The sequence below is a fragment of the Mustela putorius genome, unplaced genomic scaffold, assembly GCF_011764305.1.
Source record: "Mustela putorius furo isolate JIRA1106 unplaced genomic scaffold, ASM1176430v1.1 tig00003909_pilon_pilon_pilon, whole genome shotgun sequence".
Lineage (NCBI taxonomy): Eukaryota > Metazoa > Chordata > Mammalia > Carnivora > Mustelidae > Mustela > Mustela putorius.
The window spans coordinates 10309634-10331744 of record NW_025422057.1 but is presented as its reverse complement, the minus strand read 5'-3'; the positions used below and the strand labels follow the sequence as shown (position 1 = coordinate 10331744).

Genomic DNA, 22111 nt, shown 5'->3' with positions numbered 1-22111 from the left:
ATAAATTTTTAAGTAAGGACTGTCTTTAAGAGCTCTTAAAACTTTTGATAGTCTCTGTCTAAAGAGGGAAAGAGCTTAGAGACTTTCCAGGAGGAGGCATTCCAGTAAAGTAACTTGTTCAGAATTGTTTAAAAACCTACAACTCAATGAATTTCAAAACGAACTTTGAGATAGAATAAGGTGAGAGTTTCAAATTATTTTATGACACCTACATGACTTCAAATAGAATTTGTAACAAAATTGTAGTGAGTTTCTTTAAAATGGTGTAGCAATAAGAATATATGTAGATAGTTTGAATCCTAGGATATATGTGTGTGTGCACGTGTGTGTAGTAAATCAAATTATTTTCTCAATATGTATTTCCAATATATGGTTGTTCTTATTTACTGAGTATGTCACTAAACCTCAAGAATTAACCCCACTGAAATCAGTCCAGTGTTGTTCTGGTCTCATTGGAAGTGACCTGCCCTGTATTGGGGTCTCTCTGATGACATGGTAGCCCAGGGGCAAACTGCTGTTTTCTAGTATCATTCACTTCAAAATTTAAAAAAAAAAAAAAAATCCTTTTTATTTTTTCCAATCAGCTCAGACCTGTTAGATAACTTAAAATCTTTCTTTAACAGATTTATTTTTGAGCAACAAATTTGTAAACCATAGTTATTAACTTGCTTAACTTAAGTTAAATTAACTTGCTTAATATTTGAGTTCATAGGTTATAGACTTTTCTAGCCTGTCTTACAAGGATGTTCAGGAAAGGATGCGGGTGTTTGGCAAGGCCCCATTCGACAGCACTGTGGAGTGGGGAGGCGTGACTCAACCCCACTGAACTGAACGTGCTTTCTTTTGCATCATGTAAATAAAAATGCGGGAAAAGTTACAAAAATGTATTTGTTCAGACGTAAAGTAGAATTTGCCTTTTTTAATTAGAGAAGACCGTTTAGCTTCTTTGGTAGTTAGCTAATTCTTATCATTCCCTAGTTTCAGTCTGTGGAGACCTTTTGATAGGAACAGGTCAAAAGTATTTCAGTTGAGCAATTTGTACCTGGGAGAGAAAATCTTAAATATCTGTTTAAAGTGGGGCACCTGGGTGGCTCAGTGGGTTAAAGCCTCTGCCTTTGGCTTGGGTCATGATCCCAGGGTCCTGGGATCGAGCCCCGCATCGGCTCTCTGCTCAGCAGGGAGCCTGCTTCCTCCTCTCTCTCTCTGCCTACTTGTAATCTCTGTCTGTCAAATAAATAAATAAATATTTAAAAAAAAAATATCTGTTTAAAGAGTGTTTTCCCTGCTGGTTAGTATTTATGAGCATGAGAGTGTTTCTGTCACTTTAAATATAGCAGTCATTTCCCAGTAGACCATTTCTTTACCATAGATGTATTGAAACTCTGGAAATTGGTGTTTTTGAATTTCTAAAATATAACTATTTGAAAGAAACCACTGAAAATATTCAAGAAACTCTGTAACAAAGGAAGATAGCATTTTATAAGAGATATTTGAATACAAGTAGTATATTATTGGTCTTCAAGGATGATGCTTTTGAGAATACGTTTTGAATTTAGATAACTTGAAAGAGCTTAGAAGCAAGTAGAAGAATGAATGGGAGAGTAGAGGCAGCACTGGTCAGATTCCTTTGGTGTGTATAGCTTTTTGTGTCTTAGATGTTTCATCTGATATTTTACATTTTCTTTAATATTTGCAATTAAAGGTAGGAGCATTGCTTTTCGCGGTGAACGAGGCAATGATGAATCACCCATCGAAATGATTAAAGTATCTCATTTGAAGTAAGTGTGAACCAAAAAGAAATCTGTGGTGTTACCACAATAGAACCTTAAGGATATTTTTTAATCTTTAAGAAAGTAAGACTGTGCTAGAATGCATATAGAATTTCTTAGTGACAGTAAATGGTGCTTTGCAGCCATTCCCAAGAAAATACTTTGATCACAAAATTAAACTGCTATTGCTTTTAATTACTACTTTTTAGAAAGATGAGATAACTTTAGTATGAATCTTAATATTATACTGGGTGTGGTGCATAAACAGTGAATTTTGGAACCCTGAAAAGAAACAAAATAAAATGAAAAAAAAAAATTTCATTATATTGGTAAAACCAGTAATGCTGTTTCATTCTGCTATAGCAGTAGGAATATAAATGCCTGTCACCAAGAAGATTTGTTATCTAGTGAAATTCATATGCATTTCTATCTCAACATGGGTTTGTTGAATCAAGGAACTGATTTTCTTTGTTTATAATTTAGACCTATTTTAATTTCAGTAAGTTTCTGAGTTTTTCATTCCAAGGGAAAATACATGTAAAGCACGATTATTAAACAGAGACTGGATGAAAACCAATTGGAAGAACAAAGAAGGAAGGAGTAAGCTCTAAAAGAGTTTTCACAATTGCTTTAGCTTTTCTAGGATCTTTGCATTTCCATATAAATTTTAGAATTAGTTTATCAGTTTTACCAAAAAAGCTTCCTGGGGTTTTGAATCCATAGACCAATGTGGGAAAGAATTGATGCCTTAACAAGTGTTGTGATTTGTGAACATGGTGTATTGTTCCACCTATTTAGGGATTTAATGCCTTTCAGTAATTATTTCTTCATTGTCATTTGGTAATTATTTTTTGTTTTTTTTTTCTTCAGTGCTATTATACATGTATTTTTTCCTTTTTAAAATTTCAATTACCAATTACTCATTACTGGTATACTGAAATAGTTAATTTTTCGGTATTGACCTCATGACCATGCTAACTTAATTATTATTTCTAATTGCATTTTTCTTGATTTTTTAGTATCTTCTCTATAGACATACCATGTTGTCTGCCAGTAAAGACTCTTCTACATCTCTGTTTTCTAGACAGTAGGCCTTTTTCCCCTTGCTGTGCTATACTGAGTAGGATCACCAGTACAATGTTGAATAGAGCTGATGAGAACTGACATCTTTGTTCTATTCCTGGATCTTACTGCAAAAGTGTTGAGTCTTTGAACATTAAATATGTCCGTAGATTTTTTTGTAGGTGACTTTTTATTACGTTGAGGAAGTTTTCTATACCTAGTTCACTGAAACTTTGTATCGTTGAATAGCTGATAGATTTTGTCAGATGCTTTTTCTGCATTTAGGGACATCCTCATAATGATGGATTTTTGTTTAAGGTTGCCTAATGGGGTGAATTACATTGACCGATTTTTTGTATGTTAAACCAGCTTTCCATCCCTTGCATAAGTTCTTCTTGGTGATGATATATTACTAGATATGATTTGCTGATATTTTATTAGATCTGTGCTCATTAAGCATATTGATCCAGTTTTCATGTAATATCCTTGTCTGGCTTTGGAATCAGAGTAATGTTGACTTTGTAAAATGAGTTGTGAAATATTCCCTCCTCTTCTTTTTTTTTATGGAGGAGTTTGTGTAGAATTGGTATTATACCTTATTGAAATAGGAAGAATTCACCAGTGAACCTACCTGGGCCTAGAACTTGCTTTGTGGAACAGTTTTTAAGTGCGTACTCAGTTCTTTCATAGCTGCAGGACTATTAAGGTTTGGTTGGTTGGTTTCACTGAGTTTCGTTAGTGTCTTTCAAGTAATCTGTCCATTTCATCAGAATTGTTGAATTTATTGATTAAAAACTTGTTCATGGTATTCTCTTAATCTTTTAAGGTCAGTTTCATCTGACCTTATTATATTTTTTATTTCTCATATCAGTAAATTATATTGGTCAGTTTTGTTGATTTTTTCAAAGAAACTCTTTTAGTTTCTCTCATTTTTCTTTATGGTTTTCTATTTTCTTTTCATTGAATGCCATAGGTGTCTTTTTTTCTTTTTCTTGCTTACTTCTGGTTTAATATGTTTTTCTTTTTCTAGTTTCTTAAGATAGAACTTTAGATGATTGAATTAGGCTTTTCTTTAAAATTTAATATAAGCACTTAATGTCACATAAGCACTACTCTTTGTACCTACATGTTTTGATATGGTGAGTTTTCATTTTAATTCACTTTATAATAATTTTAAATTTTCATGAAATATTTATAGATACTTTGTTTAATTTCAAAATGTTTAGGGGTTTTCCAGATACCTTTCTGTTAATTTATGGTTTCCATTAGAGTCAGAGAGCATATTTTATGTTATTTTTGTCCTTTTAAATTTAAAGTGATTGTTATATGGCCCAGACTGTAGTCTTAGTGAATGTTCCATATGCACTGGTAAAGATTGTGTATTCTGCTGTTAGTGATTAGAATATTTCATAATTGTCAGTTCAGATCGGTTGGTAGTTATTCAGATCTCATATTCATACTGATTTTCTGCCTGCTTTCCTGTCTATTACTGAATGATGAGTGTTGAAATTAACTTTATTCTGGGCTTCATTTGAAGAGCTCATGTTCTTGCTTTGGGTATTTTAAAGCTCTTTTATTAGGTATGTACATATCTGGTATTGTTATGTCCTTTAGATTGACTTCTTTATCATTGTGAAATATCCTCTTTATTTTTGGTACTGTTCTTTATTCAGGAGTAAGTTGGATTTGTCTAATTTGTATAGCCATTCAGCTTTCTTTGGATTAGTGTTTGCATAGTACATCTTTTTCTTACCTTTTACTTGTGTCTGATCTATGTCTTCACATTTAAAGTTGGTATCTTCTAGAAGGCATGTAGTTGGGGCTTGTTTTCCTATTTGGTCATCTGTGTTTCAAATTGTAGTGTTTAAACTATTCATGGTGAGTATAATTATCAGTGTGGCTTATATTTAAATCTACCATCTTGCTAGTTATTTTCTTTAATTTAAAATGAATTAATAAGCATAGTTTTTAATTTATTAGACTTAATTTCTAATATGCAAAATGTCAGTTGTTATAAACCACATAAACAAAAGTTCTTTGGGGGAGGTCCTCAGTAATTTTTAAAAATGTGAAAGAGTCTTGAGATTACAGGGTTTGAGAGTTGCTCAAATCATTTGGATTCCAGTCTCTTCTGTTTCCAGTCAGTCTTGACTTTACACACACCTGCTATGTTAATACCTCGAAAGCAACTGAGCACTTTATCCCGCCTACTTTACAACCTTCAGTGATCCACTGTTCTCTGCAGAGTGAATCTCTGCACAACCTAGCATGGCATATTCATAATGCGATCCCAAATTCACACTTCGATCTTCTTTCTCATGGTGAATGCTCTTACATGCTCTACATTTTCAGGTAGCAGGTTCCCCCACTCTGTGTCCTTTCTTGTCTTGGCCATTTGTCACATTTGTAACTCTGCCTAGAATGCCATTGCCCAGTTGTCAAAATAAATCTCCTCTTTCGTAGTGAATCTTTGTAGCATTTACCGGATTCTGTCTTACATTAGTTATTTACGTATAAGCCATTAGATTCCTTTATGTTAGCTTTAATAAAAAATGTAACATACTGCCTTTGTATAATCCATAATGATAGAATAAAATTCTTTCATGTGTGCTATTCCCTCCCTTTTTTTATTCTTAGAGCATTTAGTGAGGGAGTAAGACAGATGTTATGAACACCATTATAAAAATAAGTAGAATAAAACTCAAAAAGATTACGTGGTTTATCTGAGGCCACATAATTATCAAGTGGCAGACTTTGTCCTGAGTGAGAGAACCTAAGGCTTTTGGTACACTGAGGATATAGGGATCTTCCTGCTCAGTCACATTTCCTTGGTGTCAGCATGATAGGAACTTTGTGAAAACCTTTATCTTCTCATTTAATTTTTACCAGAACCTGCACACCAATCCATTGGGATAGATAGTGGTGTTCTCATGTCATGTATGAGAAAATGAAGCCCTGGGACAGTTACTGTAAATTGATAAATTTACAGTGAAATGTGGACTTGTGCCTTTTCTCATTTTTCTTACCTGGCTCCTTGCTTAATTGTGGCTCTATGGCTCTCAAAGGTCGTCTTAGGGTTTTACCTTCTTAATGACTATTAATAATGAGAACTAAATATTAATTTATATGGTCTGTGTTTAGAATAAATCATGTGACTTTTCTGATTTACTTAACTGTTTATTTATATTACTTATGGCAAAAATTTTGCAAAAGGGGGTGTATTTAATAATGTTGTTTATTTTAGGCAGTATTTGGCAGTTGTATTCAAAGATAAACCCCTGGAGTTATGGGATGTGAGGACTTGTACCATTCTTAGAGAAATGTCCAAAAACTTCCCTGCAGTAACTGCTTTGGTAAGTTACAACTGAACAACTAGTGTATCTAGGCATGTTCGGTATGTGGTGAATATTTTTCTTTAGCTTGAGTTGAAATCATTATTATCATTTATTTCCTTGCTAAAAATGTGTGTTGAGAGAAAGAAGATGATCTAAGTACCTGGTGATAACCCTTATTTTCTTGGATGGGTTAAGCAAATATTGCATTAGTGCGATTCCAGTTAAGCTTTTACTTCGATATTTTAAGGAACATGATAAACATATGCATGTTTAAACATGATAATCATAAAAAGATTTGTGAAAGAATAAAGGTCATAAGAGCTACCTCAACCTTAAAAAAAAGGAGAGGACAATACTGAGAAAATGGTCTCACTTTATGGAGAAAAATACTGGATCTCTACCTAATACCATATTCAGAAGTGGGCTCCATGGGATTAAAGACCTAAATGTAAAAATATAAAGCTATATAATTAATATAGTAAAAAATAGGAGATATTTTTCTGTTCTGGAGCAGGAAAGGACATTAGAAGCTCAAACCAAATGGCAAAAAAAGAAAATATATATTTGATTAATCAATATTGATGCTTTCTATTCAATGAAGGACCCCAATGTCAAAGTTAAATAGAGAAGACAAGTTGAGGACACCTGGATGATTCAGTCAGTTAAGCGCCTGCCTTTGGCTCAGGTCATGATGCCACAGTCATGGGATCAAGTCCCACATCACAGTCCCTGCTCAGCGGGGAACCTGCTTCTCCTTCTCCCACTGCCTGCTGTTCTGCCTACTTGTGCACGCTATCAAATTAATTAATTAATTAATTCAGTCTCTTTTAAAAAAGAGAGAGAAGACAAGTTGGAAAAAGAAATTTGCCAATATCTGAAACCAGCAAAGGACTAATCCCTATAGGGAGTTAGGATTATGGGAACTCCTGCACATACACAGTGAAAAGACCAACCCCAGTAGAAAGAGGGCCCAAGTACACGAACAGTTCGCGAATGGTGGAGAAACCTAAAAGGCCAACAAGGATATGAAGAAATAGTCAAACTCAGCAGTTTTTAGAGATGGGCAAAATAAAATAACCATAAAATAACTAGGATGTAACTTTGAAACTAACAGAAACTGGGAAGCCAGATAGCATCAGATGAGGGTTTAGTGCAGGTAGATGAGGTAGTAGAGGGTGTAGTGCAGGCTGCAGGAATCGTTATGCACTGCGGGGAGGAATACAGACTGGTGAGGTGCTCTGCAGAGCAGACTGACAGCGCCTGGGCAAACAGACATCCCCTGGGCGCCAGCTCTTTAGCCCCTGGTCCCAAAGGAGCTTCCAAGGGGCTATTGACTGCAGTGTTGTTTGTCCAAGAGTTTGGAGGCGATCAAGGTGTTCTCTGCTGGGAGAACAGGTAGACTACAGGCTGGTGGATGCTCTTGCAGTGTTCGGTAGCAGACACAAGCAACAGAGATGGGCCTGCCCCTGTGCTGAATGAAAAGAGTTAGAGACGGTGGGATATGAGGAAGCCTTATTTATGTAAGTTACGAATACAGGCATGTAAAATAACTACTGGGAAGAGTTGATGCATATGAGAGGATGTTAGATTGAATGCATTAGAATGGGAGGGAAGATAAAAGAATAAATCAATCAAGTGAGAGATATGAGATGCCTCTGGAGGACAGTGAGCCGTGGTTGGAGGAATGTGATCATCTCACCCTGTGCACCTATGGGGGACGGCTAGAGATAGGGAAGAGAAGATACCATAATTGCATTTATTATTTTTGTTTTGTAAAAAAGAAACCAAAAAACAAGGCATCAAAAAGTTAGAGCTTTTGGAAGTTTGTCATTAAACTCTTCTACCTTAAGCTCTCATTAAAGATTAGAAGTAGAAGGAGGTGGAGGGTAGAGTATTAAAATCTGCCTTAAGCACTAATTAAAATGCATTTGTGCAGCCTTTCTATAAATAGATAAAACCTAAGAACAAATTATAAATTCTTGTGCAGTAATAAGTGATGCCAAGCAGTGGCGAGAATGCCCAGCTGTTCTGGAAAGACTGTTGGACAGGAGTAAACTGAGCACTTGTAGGTGTGCCTATCTTTGCTTCTCAGGAGTGGTCCCCATCTCACAACTTGAAGAGCCTGAGAAAGAAACAATTGGCCACCCGAGAGGCCATGGCCCGCCAGACTGTGGTGTCAGACACAGAGCTGAGCATCGTGGAGTCCTCCGTAATCAGGTGCGGTGTGCTGGTTCCTGCCTCTCTCATTCGTGATACCAGTGTCCTTGTGGGGAACTTGCCAAGTGCCATCCAAAGGCATCAGTAGTACCTTGTATTTCAGTCCATACCTGGACAACTGAAGAGCTAATTTTATTATTTCACTGCTTAGCGCAGTCAGTAATGTGTACAGTAATAACCTCATGTCAGCGTCCATTAACAAGCATGACTATTCTTACTACCCTTCTGTTCCCTAAACTTCAGCTTCTGGAATTCAAATGAATGTTGCGTGAACATCCAGGTAGATCATATTGTCATTTAGACACAAAAGCAAATGTGTAGCAAAAGCTAGATTTACATGGACTGTCCTCATTTCTATCCCCACCAGTGTTATAAATAAACCTCAGCGAGAATGATGGGTAAAGGTAAGGCCTCTCTTTCTGCAGCAGAAACAGTGAACAAGTTTCTTGTGTGAAGTCTAGATGACTACATCTCTCTGTCTGGGGTATATGACCTGTTGGGTGTAGTTTGTGCTTTCCTATTATTAGTTGGGCAAAGATTAGTGTCAGTGCTTTTTTTTTTTCTCTTTTTAGGCAAATAGTTTTGGACCTTTTGTTAATTCATCTGTATTTTGGGCAAGTTAATTAATGTGTGTGTCGCTCTAGGGAAAAGAAATATCTTTATCTTATTCCTCTCTATTCCGAAGCTTGTTGCAGGAAGCAGAAAGTAAATCTGAACTCAGTCAGAACATCTCTGCCCGGGAGCATTTTGTGTTTACTGATAATGACGGCCAAGTCTATCATCTCACAGTGGAAGGAAACTCGGTGAAAGATAGTGCTCGGATTCCACCAGATGTGAGTCCAACTCTTGATTACATCTTCATGAAGGGTTCTTATCCAAGATTTTGTTGATTCCATTTCCAGTGAAGCCATAGTTAAGTTGTGAAGCGATTCCAGGAAGGTTTAATGTAAATAATAAACTTGATTATTTAAGGAGATATTATCATTGATTAAACTGTTAGAGAATAACATTGTGACTACTTAGATTAAATACTTACCATGTGCTACTTATTTTTTATCCCCTTAATAATCCATGAGGAATTCTTTCCGTTTCAACCATGAGAGAATCAAGGGAGAATCAGTAACTCTCTCGGTGTTACCCAGCTTAGTGACACGACAGTTTTAAACTGAGGTCTGGCTGTTGGATTCCATGGTCTCTCCTCTTTCCACTTCAGGCATTACCTTGGAGGATTTGACTTACAGTCTAGCATCATTTTGGGGTAATAGTAATCGGGTTGTAGGTGCCGTAGCACAAGTCCTTCTAGGACCTTGTGAAGTCCTCTGATTGAGGTTCTCTAGTTCGTAATTTGTGTACACATGTATCTTATAGGTTGTTTCTAATGGATAGAGAAGATGTTTTTGTTAACTAGTACTGTTATAATGGTTAAGTGGAGGCATGAGATGATCTCATAAATGTATTTATTTAAAATGTCATCTAAAAATAGACAGTTTTAGTTGAATGCTAACCCCTGAATCTTGCAGGTGGCTCAGGACGGTGGCTGGGGTGGGAGGGTCCACTTCCAGGGCGGCTGACTCACCTGGCCATAAGTAATGCTGGCTCTTGGTGGGTGGCCTCAGTTCTTCCTCGCAGGGACAGTCTCCATAGGGCTGTCTGAGTGTCGTCACCACATGGCAGCTGGCTTCCCCCACAGTGAGTCATCCAGGAGAACACAGAGAAAGCTGCAGTGTCTTTTAGAACCCAGTCTGAGAAATCACACTTTGTCGTTCCCTCAGTGCTGCTGGTTCACGGGTCAGTCCTGTTCATTTGGGAGGTGATGCCAAGGGACATGAATATCACAAGGCAGGATCAGTGGGGGGTCTGTTAGAGGCTGCTGCCACATCGTCCTTAAAAACAACATGAGAAGAGTTGAGGCCATCCAAACCACCTTCTCTACTAAAAATGGAAATTAACATGTGAAAGTTTCATTTTTACTATTTTTTTTTTTTACCATTATATAGAACAACTCATACCTGAGACTTAGTAATGTCTGTTTTGAACTTTCTCTAATGTCATTAGTTTGAAAGGTGAAAGTAGTAATGCAAATATGAAAGGTTGGTATTTGGTCATAATAGGAAAAGGAACTTACTTTAAGTGTATCGGAAGAAAAACTGCTAAGGAGAGCAGACCTGTGAGTTGCAGTGTTAGTGTAGCTGTCCTTTGAAATACGATTTGCTGTCTTGGGAATATAGAGAGTTCCTGCTCTAGAACAGCGGAGAAGGCCTTACCTGAAGTCTTCCAGCACCTCGCACAGGCAGCTCTGTCTGTTTCTGATCACTTTACACTTGCGATTAGGATGTAGAAACAAATCTAGTAATTTTTTGAGATGCCAATTCCTCCTTATCCCAGAAAAAGTTTAAAGCTTTTAGACCGTAGATCCTACTTTTCCTTTTTATAGAAGTTTCTTTCGGGATGGTAATTGTGCCTCACAGCCTTTAAGATTCTGTCTCTTTTTGTGGAGGTCCAAAGTCAGGGTATAGCAGGTCTCTAGCTGCCTGCCAGAGCCTTTTATTCCACAGCTGGAAACAGCTTTCCTTTCTCAGGGAATGAGCAGCCTAATATAGATGCAGTCTCCAGTGAAAGTAGTGCATAGGGAAAATTCCTTCCCCTAAAACCAGCTAGGTTGCTTTTAGGGAAAGGTGTTTGAACAGCTACTGAATAATACACGAGAAATTGGCTTTGGTTCATTATTTTTATTTTCTGTAATTTAAATATTTCCTAGGGACTGTCATATAGAATTTGGGCAGAGGTTTTGTTTGATCATTTTAATCCAGTATTTATCTTACTCTCCTCCCAAACATAAAGTATTAAACATTTGCTTTGACTTGACTCCCTCTGCATTATGGCCCCAGAGCTATAGAGTATATAAAAATGATAAAAAGAAAAGGAAAACTTGGCATATTTTAAATTTTGGAGCATCTGTAGTTGACTGTCTTTATTCAGAAAACTGAAACAGTAGGAGGGAATGAGTATCTCGATGTTGCTGTCAGCCTTCTGATCTTTTGAACATCACATTTTATATACAGAAACATAACAGTGTCAGCTAATAATACTCTGCTGAGTTTTAATCTTAAATTGATTCTCTTGGGATTATTTGGAGCCACAAAGCGACTTTATGCCACATCCTCTGAAAGCTCCTTGGTGTCTGCATATGGTTTGTATCCTATCAACAAACCCTCAGGTAGAAAGGTCTGGATTGTTTAATTATATAAGTCTTATTAATATGTCACTTACAAGCTGACTTCTGAGCTTATTTAAGCTTTAGTTTTTAGTTTTAGAGGTTAGGAAGTAAGATTATAAAATGTGGAAGTTTTCAAGGCTAAAAAAAGTAAACTGAAAGGCCAATTCTGAATTAAACATTCTGTTAATGTGGTCAGGAAAATGGAAATAACATCTTGAAGTGTGGCTTCATATTATATAGAACTCTATTTAACATAATTTTCTAAGTTTTTTATTATTGAGTTCTTTAAAATACTCATTTTTAATCCAGTTTTTTTCTTTAATTTCTTGACTACCACGAGGATTTGTGTAATATTTGATGCATGGACCGGTCTATGAACAGTCTGTTTGGCCATCCTGGAGCTTTCCCACTATGAACTGAGCATGTGGATTTTTATTTTTATTTTGTTTTATAAATGCAACAAACAAGATTTCTGTTAATAAGTAAAAAAGTAATTGAGCAATATTATTTAATAATGAGCAATTTATTGACTGCTGTGTAGCACGCATTGTTTTGAGCCCTTTCCTGTATAAATGTATTAATACTAATAGGAACTCCCCAAGTTTCATGAGCTTAACTTTCTTTATTGATAACAAGTCTAAGACTCAGAAAGATTAAGTAAATGTGCCCCAAGCCACACAACAAATATACAGGATGAAGTCCAGATCTGAGCCCCAGTAGCTGACTATAGAGCCCAGGCTCTTAAGGTCTTCGTCACGCTATCTCTGTGCATTTGTTAGATAGAGCTGCAAGCTCCTTTCTCCCCTCCTTACCCCCCCTCCTCCCCTTGGACTTACCTCAGTACTGTTTCATTCTTATACTCCGGTTTCCGTATGTCTTTGCAGCGTCTTCTGTGCATTCAGATTGTGCAGATGCCTTTAATCTACAGTATCTTTTTACTGTCATTATTCCAGAAGGTATCAGGGAAGCTTTGGATCCTCTTTTCAGTAGAAAAACTGCTGCACAGTTAATTATGGAACAGCTCTGAGTTTCTTCTGGAACAGACTGATTTATCCTTTTGCAGTGAGTGAGAAGTTAGAGACAAGGGCCCTTTAGAAAGGGTTTTCTTTTCTTCTCTTTATTGCTTTTAATTTGCTTTCTTTAAGGTATTTCTTCCTCAAAAAGCACCTCTTCTCTACAAATTTAGTTCAGATAACTTAATGGCCATCAAACTGAAATCTCCGGTTTCTTTATGGTTGAAATTGATAAGCTAGGTAGCTCTTTTAGTGTCCCAAGTCTGTTAGTATTTTATGGCATACATACCAAAGAAAAACCATTTATAATTAAGTTTTATTAAAATATCTTTATTATTTTATCACATTTATTAAGTAAAAACATTACTCTGCTATGATGACTTATAAGTGGTGAAAACTATGTGTATCTATTGCTTTTGTTTTCTAGGGAAGTATGGGTAGTATTACCTGCATCGCTTGGAAGGGTGACACATTAGTTCTTGGAGATATGGATGGAAATTTAAATTTTTGGGATTTGAAAGGCAGAGTATCCAGGTATGAATTAAGAATTCAGTATTATTTGGGGGCACCTGGGTGGCTCAGCGAGTTAAACCTCTGCCTTCGGCTCAGGTCATGATCGCAGGGTCCTGGGATAGAACCTCACATCGGGCTCTCTGCTCTCAGCAAGGAGCCTGCTTCCCCCTCTCTCTCTGCAGGCTTCTCTGCCTACTTGTGATCTCTCTCTGTCAAATAAATAAATAAGATCTTAAAAAAAAAAAGAAGAAGAATGCAGTATTATTTGGGGCACCTGGGTGTCTCCGTTGTTTAAGCCTCTGACTCTTGGTTTTAGCTCAGGTCATGATCTCAGGGTCCTGAGATCAAGCTCTTTGTCAGGCTTTCTGCTCAGCGAGGTGTCTGCTTCTCTCCCTCTCCCTCTGCCCCTACCCGTGCTCCTGCTTGTTCTCTCTCTCTCACTCTCTAAATAAAATAAATAAAATCTTTTAAAAAGATGCAATATTATTTGTTTAAAAAAAAAAAAGGAACTTCTTGATATGGTTGCATTGGAGGCTCATGACCCTGCTAAAGTAGGATCATTAAACATGACCAAGTATAGCTCAGACCCTGGGTCTCTTGTCCCTCAACTTGGGAGGAAGAGCCTTGAGCCAGGCTCTGGGTCATTCATAAGAGACACTTCCCTGCAAGTGGCTCATGCAGAAGTGTTGGGGCATTATTCCCTCATCATTAAAAGGCTGACCCTTTCTGTCATATTGGACCCCTCTCCCTGAAAGCAAAATGGTTCTCACGTCACCAGACCTTGTCAAAAGCAGACCTAGAAAAAGTCATCGGACATCGTTTCCAGTGACCAGGTATTACTCTATGTCATATTGGCATCTTGTTTTTGTTTGTCTGTTTTCAGAGGAATACCTACACACCGAAGCTGGGTGAGGAAGATTCGTTTTGCTCCCGGTAAAGGAAACCAGAAATTAATAGCCATGTACAACGATGGCGCTGAAGTGTGGGATACTAAAGAGGTAGGCCCAGCTCCCTGAGGGGACACTCAAACCGAGCTGCTGGTCACAGGAGCTGTAATTCTTTTCTTCCTTCTGATTTAGAAATGAAGCCTATGAAATGGGCTTGTCAAACTTCTTAAAATGATTTTCTGGCTTTTAATGGTCTCACTGTCTTTGGGATCTTCAGAATGCAGTCTGCATGTGGAAGAGAGATTGCCAAAGGCTGTTCAGGTTTAACTGGCACTGGGTCTTTGCCAATGGCATTGTCTGTGATAAACATCTTCCTTTTCTTTCTGAAAATGACCACCAAATTCACTCTTGAAGGTTCAGATGGTGAGCAGTTTAAGAAGCGGAAGAAATGTGACCTTTCGGATATTGGATGTGGACTGGTGTACATCAGATAAAGTGATCTTGGCGTCAGATGATGGGTGTATCAGAGTCCTGGAGATGTCCATGAAGTCCACTTGCTTTAGAATGGATGAACAAGAGTTAACCGGTACGGAGTGCCAATGAAAGGCTCAGTGACGCCTTCTTTATTTTGCACAGACTGCTCTCTTCTGTTTCATTTTAGTCTTACTTTCTAACAATCTGAGTTTAAGGAAATAGATTAACTTCAAGCTTGAGGTTTTTTAACCGCTGAGATGCTGGACTCTGTAACTGCAGATGTCTGTCATTCTCCGTCTCCAGGTTGGCAAGTGCTCCTTGAGGAGTGCTTTGTCAAAGATCAGAGGTGTTTACATAAAAACGATTCACTTAGAATTTAAGGAGAACTCAGGGCTGCCTGGGTGGCTCAGTTGGTTAAGTGCCTGCCTTCAGCTCAGGTCATCATCCCAGGGTCCTGGATCAAGGCCCACATTGGGCTCCTTGCACAGTAGGGAGTCTGCTTCTTGGCCTTCCTCTGCCCCTCCCCCTCCAGCTCATGCACATTCTCTGTCTCTCAAATAAATAAAATCTTTTCTTTTTTTTTAAATTCTTAAAAAACAGGATTTAGGAGAACTCTGATATCAGAGGACATGAATCTAGTGATAAGGTGCCACTCTTATTTTAATAATGTGCTTTCTATCTTTTGCAAGCCGCTGGGTTCACCCGGCTGGCTCAGTCAGAAGAGTGTGCAACTCTTCCTTTCAGGGTTGTGTGTTGGAGCCCCACATTGGCAGTAGGATTACTTAAATTAAAAAAAGAAAAGGGCAAGCATCTGTCACTGAAAAGTCACTTTGGAAAGTGTTCTCAGTATCGTGAATGTTGATGCCTATCTTAAGACTTGTTAAATGGCCCCATCAAAATAAAATTAGATGATTGTGCTATTGTACCTTTTTTGTAAGGTTGTTTTGAGATTTTTTACCAGAATGAAGAACATTTTAGTAAATGTAACCTTGTATGTGACTTAAAAAAAAAAAAGAATAGGATTGTGAACGCACCCATCAGTCATTTTGAAAGTCAGCTTTTGTCTGATGAAATGCAGTGTCCATCCTTGCAAGATCCTTTTGGGTAGAGACAGACATTCTGACCCTCATGGGAGTGAAGCAAGAAACTTCCTTTATTAAGTATTCTCCAGGCATCCCTTTGGGGGTACACACCAGCCTGCTGAAAATTTTCAGAAGAAACTTGTTTAGTCACTTACTGGGTTTCAGTATAGAGCTTTCCTCTCTGGAACTGTGTGTACCTTTGTTGGATTGGTCTTTGGCACCTTCAGGGGCAGTAACATTTTAGAAACCCGTGTTTCCCCTTGTGTTTGTATTCAAGGCATTCCCAAGTCACTTGAAGCTGTGGTAGATACGCGTTTGTTTTTGTCGTTGTCCCAGCTCTGCTGGCAGCTTTGGGACCGCCACTTCCCCCTCTGTGACCTTGACCACCACTCGCCGAAGCCAGAAGCTGTGTGATGCTTTCCTGTGTCTGTGCCCGAGATGCTCAAAGGTGCTGTGGAAGTGGCAGCATCTCCTCCTTCTGAAGCACACTTAGTTATTAAGGAAATGGAGGGAACTTCAAGGGTGGTTTTCCTTTTAAATTAGCTACTGGTTCAGGGTTAAAGAGGTGTGTGAATGTAATCAAAATGTTTGGAAAGTTTTTCTACCCCTTTTAATTTAAAATTTCAATCTACCAAGGCCAGGGTAGCTTTTTCTTAAAGTGACTACAGAATTGGAGCCCATCATTAACACCATACTTGAACATCTGACCTGCAGATGGATTTTAGATTACATTTTCTTTTCACCTTTAAAAAAAAATCATTCCTACCCAGTCTGTAGTGCTGCAGCCTCATCCAGAAAGGGAAAATTTTTGAAATAGTAACAGGGAAGTTCCATATTGACCTTTCAACTCAGAATAACATTTGATACATATGAAAGAATAAAAACTGGTGGTATGTGTAACTACGGAGTTAGCATACAGATGTCTCTGTGTTCAGTTACATGCTGACTTGATCTTAGAAAGATATGTTCAATATATTTTTATTCTGGGGAATTAGAAATAGAGTTTAGACTTACTAAACTTATCACATATGGAGTAAAAATCATTTTAGGTCATATGCAGTGATACATTTAATAAATTTTCTTTAATTCTCCTTAATAACAAGTAGAAAATATCCTAAAATACTGGGTCAAGTCTGTCAGTTTTCTTAGAACAGCTTAGATGTCCTGTTCCTCCCCCTCTGCCCTGTGTTGACATCTGTCTCAACCCTCCTCCAGCTCCAGTAACCGGGAAGGTCAGACACATGTAGATGAGGATCCCTGTTTTTGAGTTGGAGAACCCTTCTTGTCTGCTACCTTATTTATCAGGGTCATAAAACAGCATAAAAAAATCATAATACTTTTTTTTTGTAGCAGCCTCTGGAAGGAATCCGAGAGGGTGAGACTTGTTTAATAGCATTCAAGTTGCAGTTTCCACACACTTTACATCGTATCCACAGGGTGTTAGACACTGTCCGGTGCAGCTTCCTCGCAGCTGCTCGGGCCATTGCCTAACAACACGCCCCCACAGAAAGAAGCTTTCTACAGTCCGGTTTATATGCACAGCTTGCCTCTTCGTCTGCCTCTGCTTTCCACTCATTTCCACTGGTTTTCATCTGGGCTGTCTGGAGATGTGTCAGGATGTACAGGTGTTGGGGCGGGGGGACATCTGGGGTTACTAAGCCGAGTGCAGTGCAGGGAACAACCTGAACAATGAGAAATGGTCTTGCCCAAAACATCAGGTGTGTACCTTATCTCCCCTCCTCCCTCCCGCCACCCACATTGTACCACAGCGACGAAATTACCCAAGCAGGGTCCTCTCCTTCCCAGACTGCCTGCTTACCGTGCCGTGGGCCACCTCCAGGTGCTGGAGGAGCAGTTTTCCTACTGTTCTTCTTGGCTGTTCGGTTCCTGATTTTCTGCATGGCTATCACATAGGCAGCCAACAGTCTGGGTGTGTTTCTGCTTAACACCTCAGAGAGCTGTAGCCCAGACTAAGCAGAGTCTGTGGGAGAGAAGTAACAGTGATGCCAACTGCCTTTTTATTCGAATTGTAATGTCCAGAAGTGAATGAGCGTTTGTAGGTGAGTTTCTCCAACTGGAAGATGATCACCTATTATTTTTTCATGGCTGATCTTTGCCTTTGAGGAGAAAGATCTAAATTCATTTGAAGGTAGGAGGGAATAGGGTTCACTCTCAGTTTGTTCATGCTCATTGGGGTGCTATCAGCAATGTTTTGTTTTGGAGAAATAACACATTTGTTTTTAAAGGATCAGATGTTTCCCTTAGTTTACCCTGGCTTGGTCATTGCTGTCTTGCTCATGTTATGTAAAAACTCTGGAGTGCTGCTTTCTAAGAACATTCTTGTGTCTTTTCACTGTCTGTTGATTAAGAAACTACACATAGCACAGAAACTTTCTCTGTTTCCAAGCTTAATTTGTACCATTAAGTTTTTGTCCCCTCATACTATTTCCAAACATTTTGTAAGCTAACGCTAGCAGCCACTGTCATCTTGAGAGCTGGAGAGCTCCTTGGTTCTCATCTAGTAAGGATGACTAGAGAGAAAGTGCTAAGTAAACCTGCCTTTATCCTTTCCAGTGCTGGTTTTAATGGTTCTGTAGGTATGTAGGTGAGTCTCATTCTTACCAGGTATATTCTTCCCTTTATAACCTGAATGTAAAAGATAAATTTGACTGAATAGAAAATGGAAAAAAAAAAAAAACAGCAAACAACCAACAAACCAAAAAACCTTTCATAGCACAGAAACTATAAGCAAAGCAAAATACATATGATAACCTGGGAGAAGGTATTTGTAAGTCTTTAGTAGATTGTCCACAGAGAAGAAAAAAATACATACAAATGGCCCTTAAACATATGAAAAGATGCTCAACTTTATTCATAATAAGAAAAATACAAATGAAAACTACACTAGGAAACTGCTTCTCAACTATCAGATTAATAAAAATTCAGGAGCTTGAAAACATGCTCTTGCAAGTCTAAGAAAACATCCAGTGTTCATGAAGGAGTTCCTGTAGGAAGGAATCTGGCATTACTTAGCAAAGCAGTCTGTATATTTACCTTTTATATTAATCGATTCCAATACCAAGAATTTACATTAACTTGGGCATCCATATATGTGACCATAGCAAAATTGGGGAAAGAATAAATCTGGAAACATCCACACAATGGAGTAGTCTGCAGCACTTAAATAGAATGAGGAATGTCTCTGTGAACCGTGGAATGCTAGGGTATGAATAGGTGAGAAATGCAAGTGTTCAAGTGTGTATAGTCTGCAAAGGTGTTTGCTTATTTTACAAAACAAGACAATTTAAAAAACCCAGAATAATCCAAGAACTAAGGAAAATGATTATTTATAAAAGGTAGACAGATTAAAAGAATGAAGATGAGGTGAAACTTCAATGAATACACTAATATATAGTTTCAGCTTTTAGTCATTTAAATGTTGCACATATTAAAAAAAATACAGACTTGAACAACATGGGGGTTACAGCTGATGAGGTTACATCAGGCTACTACTGCTCCTGATGGCCTACCATTGCCGGAAGCCTTACCGATGATGTATATAGCTGACGAATACATATTTTGTATGTTACATGTATTACATGCTGTATTCTTAGAAAGTAAGGTAGAGAAAAGAAAATGTTATTAAAATCATAAGGGGTTTTCATAAAATCATCATAATTTGAAATTATAACAAAATACATTTATAGTACTGCGCTGTATTTATTGAAAAAAAATTGTCTGTAAGTGGACCTGTATAGTTCAAACCCATATTGTTCAAGGGTCAACTGTATAATGAAAATAAGAAGGATCAAAGAAAAAATAAACCCTAAAATTGGACAAAGAGACCATTGAACCTCACCGTATTAACAAATTGGTAAGAAGCGTTCTCATAACTGAAATGCAGGATTCCCACAGTGCCCCTTAGTGGTTCATACTTTGAGGATGAAAAAAAGCTGTCTGCGGTTTTCAGCTTCAGTAGTTGGCAGTAGTCGTTGTGAAACGGTTTTGTGCATATTGTTGACTGGAACAAACTAGTAAATAAATTACAATTTAGGGGAACCAGAGTTCCTACTGAGGGAAGCGGGAGACACAGATGTGGGGGTGAGGGGTGTGGGGAGGAAGAGCTCTTCAGGGTGGGTCTGAATTTGACTTTAAATGTTATTTATTTCCTGGCTGTGTGTACTAATTTCAGGCATAGAAGCAATGACATTTCAGTGGCAGGAAACTCTCTTAGCACCCAGATTTGGTTTATAAATTCTGTTTCTTGACCTAAAAGAACCAGGGCTCCTTGGGCAGTTTGCTCCAGGACAGAGGCAAGAAAGCTGCAAGATGAGTTTGGGGCGTTTTGTGGTGCCGGCAACTAAGGAAGGAGTTGAAAAACCAGTGAGGGCCCGTCACAAACATACAGAAATGAGCATTTAGAAGCTTCTGCTGCCAAAGCTGGGGCAGTCTGAGCATCGTCAAGAATAACATTTGTATCGATAGCAGTGTTGGACTTCTTTTTTTTTTTAATCCATTATTCCGTAGTAATATTCCCAGCGAAAGAGGAAGGGGCCTGGGCAGGAAGGGAAAGCTCATGTTTACAGAAGAATGCCAGTTGATAAATGTAGACAGAGTGATAGAATTAGAGAATCACCAATTCCCATTCCTAATGTAAGAGTTTATTCAAGCCAGGATCACTGGTGGGTGTTAGATCACTGGGTGGAAGGGCGTTGACGAATAGGAAATTCAGCCTCACAGTATCTCGCCGTAATTGTGAAGGGGAGAAAGGTGCCTTGACTTTGAGAGAGCCCATGAGTTCATCTTAACCAGATGACCACATTTCGTGTTACCCGGAGGCTAGCTAACATGCCCCCTCTGCCCGGATGCAGTAGGAAGTACGCAACATCCCTTGTGTCCGCTTCTTGCCCAGAATGTTTAGCCTGAGTCTGATGCTCAGTGGAGATCATTTCCTACGACACTGAAAGATAAAAAGATGAGAGGACTGTTCTAAATTAAGGGAGACTCAGGAGACATGAGAAGCCAGTGCAGGCAGAATATAGCCCTCAGGATAGGGAGTAACAGAGGACCTCTGAAAGTGGACTGCAGTTTAAGTGATTTTAATGAATCAGTCTTAAAACTCTTGGGTGCAGAAAAAAAATAATATTGGAAATATTTCTGGCCATTTTATGACTCTGAAAAGTCCACATAAGATATTTTATCTAAGATGTAATACTTAGCTAACTACATACAATGATAGTTTCTAAAGCAGTAGTCTCTAACAGAAACGTAATGTAAGCCACATATGTTTACATTTTCTGGTACTCAGTGTTAAAAAGTGAAAAATGGATGAAATTAATTTTAATAGAAATTTTATTTAACCCAGTATATCCAGAGTTTTATCATTTTCAACCTGTAGTCAGTATTAAACATTACTGATGAGAAATTTCAGTTTTGCATGCTCAGTTTTCAGAACCCAGGGTGTACTTAACATTGGAACATGGATCATGGGGCGCCGGGGTGGCTCAGTTGTTAGGTGGCTTCCTTCATCTGGGGTCATGATCCCAGGGTCCTGGGATTGAGCCCTGTGTCAGGCGTCCTGCTCAATGGGGTGCCTGCTTCCCCCTCTCCCTCTGCCTGCTGCTTCCCCTGCTTCTGCTCTCTCTCTCTCTCTGTCAGATAAATAAATGAAATCTTTAAAAAAAAAAAAGGATCAATTTAGGGGATGCATTTTTTTCAACAGAAATACTTAAGCTGCATTTATATTTTATAAAATTGACAACTGAAAAAACAGTTATGTATCCCTGAGTAGATATAAAAGTTATCCAATGACTGAATCAAGTATTTTCAAATTTGAGTTAGTTAAAATTAATTAAGGTTAATTAGTTAAAATTAATTAATGAAGTCCTGAAGAACTCTACTGGTTGAGCGTTTGACCAGGTCGGGCTGTGTTAGGTAGTCACGACACGGTTGCCTGGGCACTGGGACCTTTGGGCCTTCGGCTTCCTTGAATTAGAATATGTTATTAAAAAAAAAAAAAGAAGAAGCAAATCTTGTTTATTATGTCCTAAGTAAGCCCACTGCTGCATGTAGGGGATGCTAGGGCCCATGGTCTCGGGGGATAGGAGCTGCCCTTGTGAGTAAGACCTAGGATGCCTTTGCTGAGCAGGGTGACCTGATACCTCTAGTGACAAGCTCAGGGTTGTTGGGCTGTGTTAGTTGAATAGTCTCAGAAAAGCAAAGACATCAAATGGTATAAGAGGATACAAGTAAATATTATTTTTAGTATTTTAAAATAATGAGCTTTATTAGTGTCTGTTGAGTCATTGCATTAAACCTTTTCACGTAGGATCAGTGTTTTTATACCATACAGAACACTTAAATTTTAAGAAGGGGAAGAAAGAGCTATTCATCAGTTTGAATGAAGAGAATCTCTGCACTCTTAGCCCGTTTGTCTTTAAGCAGCGATGACATTGAATATACTCTCTGCTGCCACCAGATTTATGCCTCGCTGTCTGTTGACTTTTCCGTAAACTGCTATAGCTGAAGCTTCACAGCAAAAC

General features: G+C 38.2%; 1 protein-coding gene across 5 annotated transcripts in view; it reads left to right on the top strand.

The window, feature by feature from the left end:
• WDR11 (WD repeat domain 11) overlaps positions 1–22111 on the top strand; it is a 64595-nt gene that overhangs the window by 27044 nt on the left and 15440 nt on the right. For all 5 annotated transcript variants that reach the window (XR_006603289.1, XR_006603288.1, XM_045069053.1 and 2 more), the window contains exons 13-19: positions 1703–1778; positions 6076–6184; positions 8259–8383; positions 9069–9216; positions 13041–13147; positions 14010–14124; positions 14428–14599. Coding sequence is in view for 3 of the 5 variants with exons in the window: in XM_045069053.1 (XP_044924988.1) it covers positions 1703–1778; positions 6076–6184; positions 8259–8383; positions 9069–9216; positions 13041–13147; positions 14010–14124; positions 14428–14599 (852 nt within the window). In the remaining 2 variants the exon portion in view is untranslated. The remainder of the gene's footprint in view (positions 1–1702; positions 1779–6075; positions 6185–8258; positions 8384–9068; positions 9217–13040; positions 13148–14009; positions 14125–14427; positions 14600–22111) is intronic.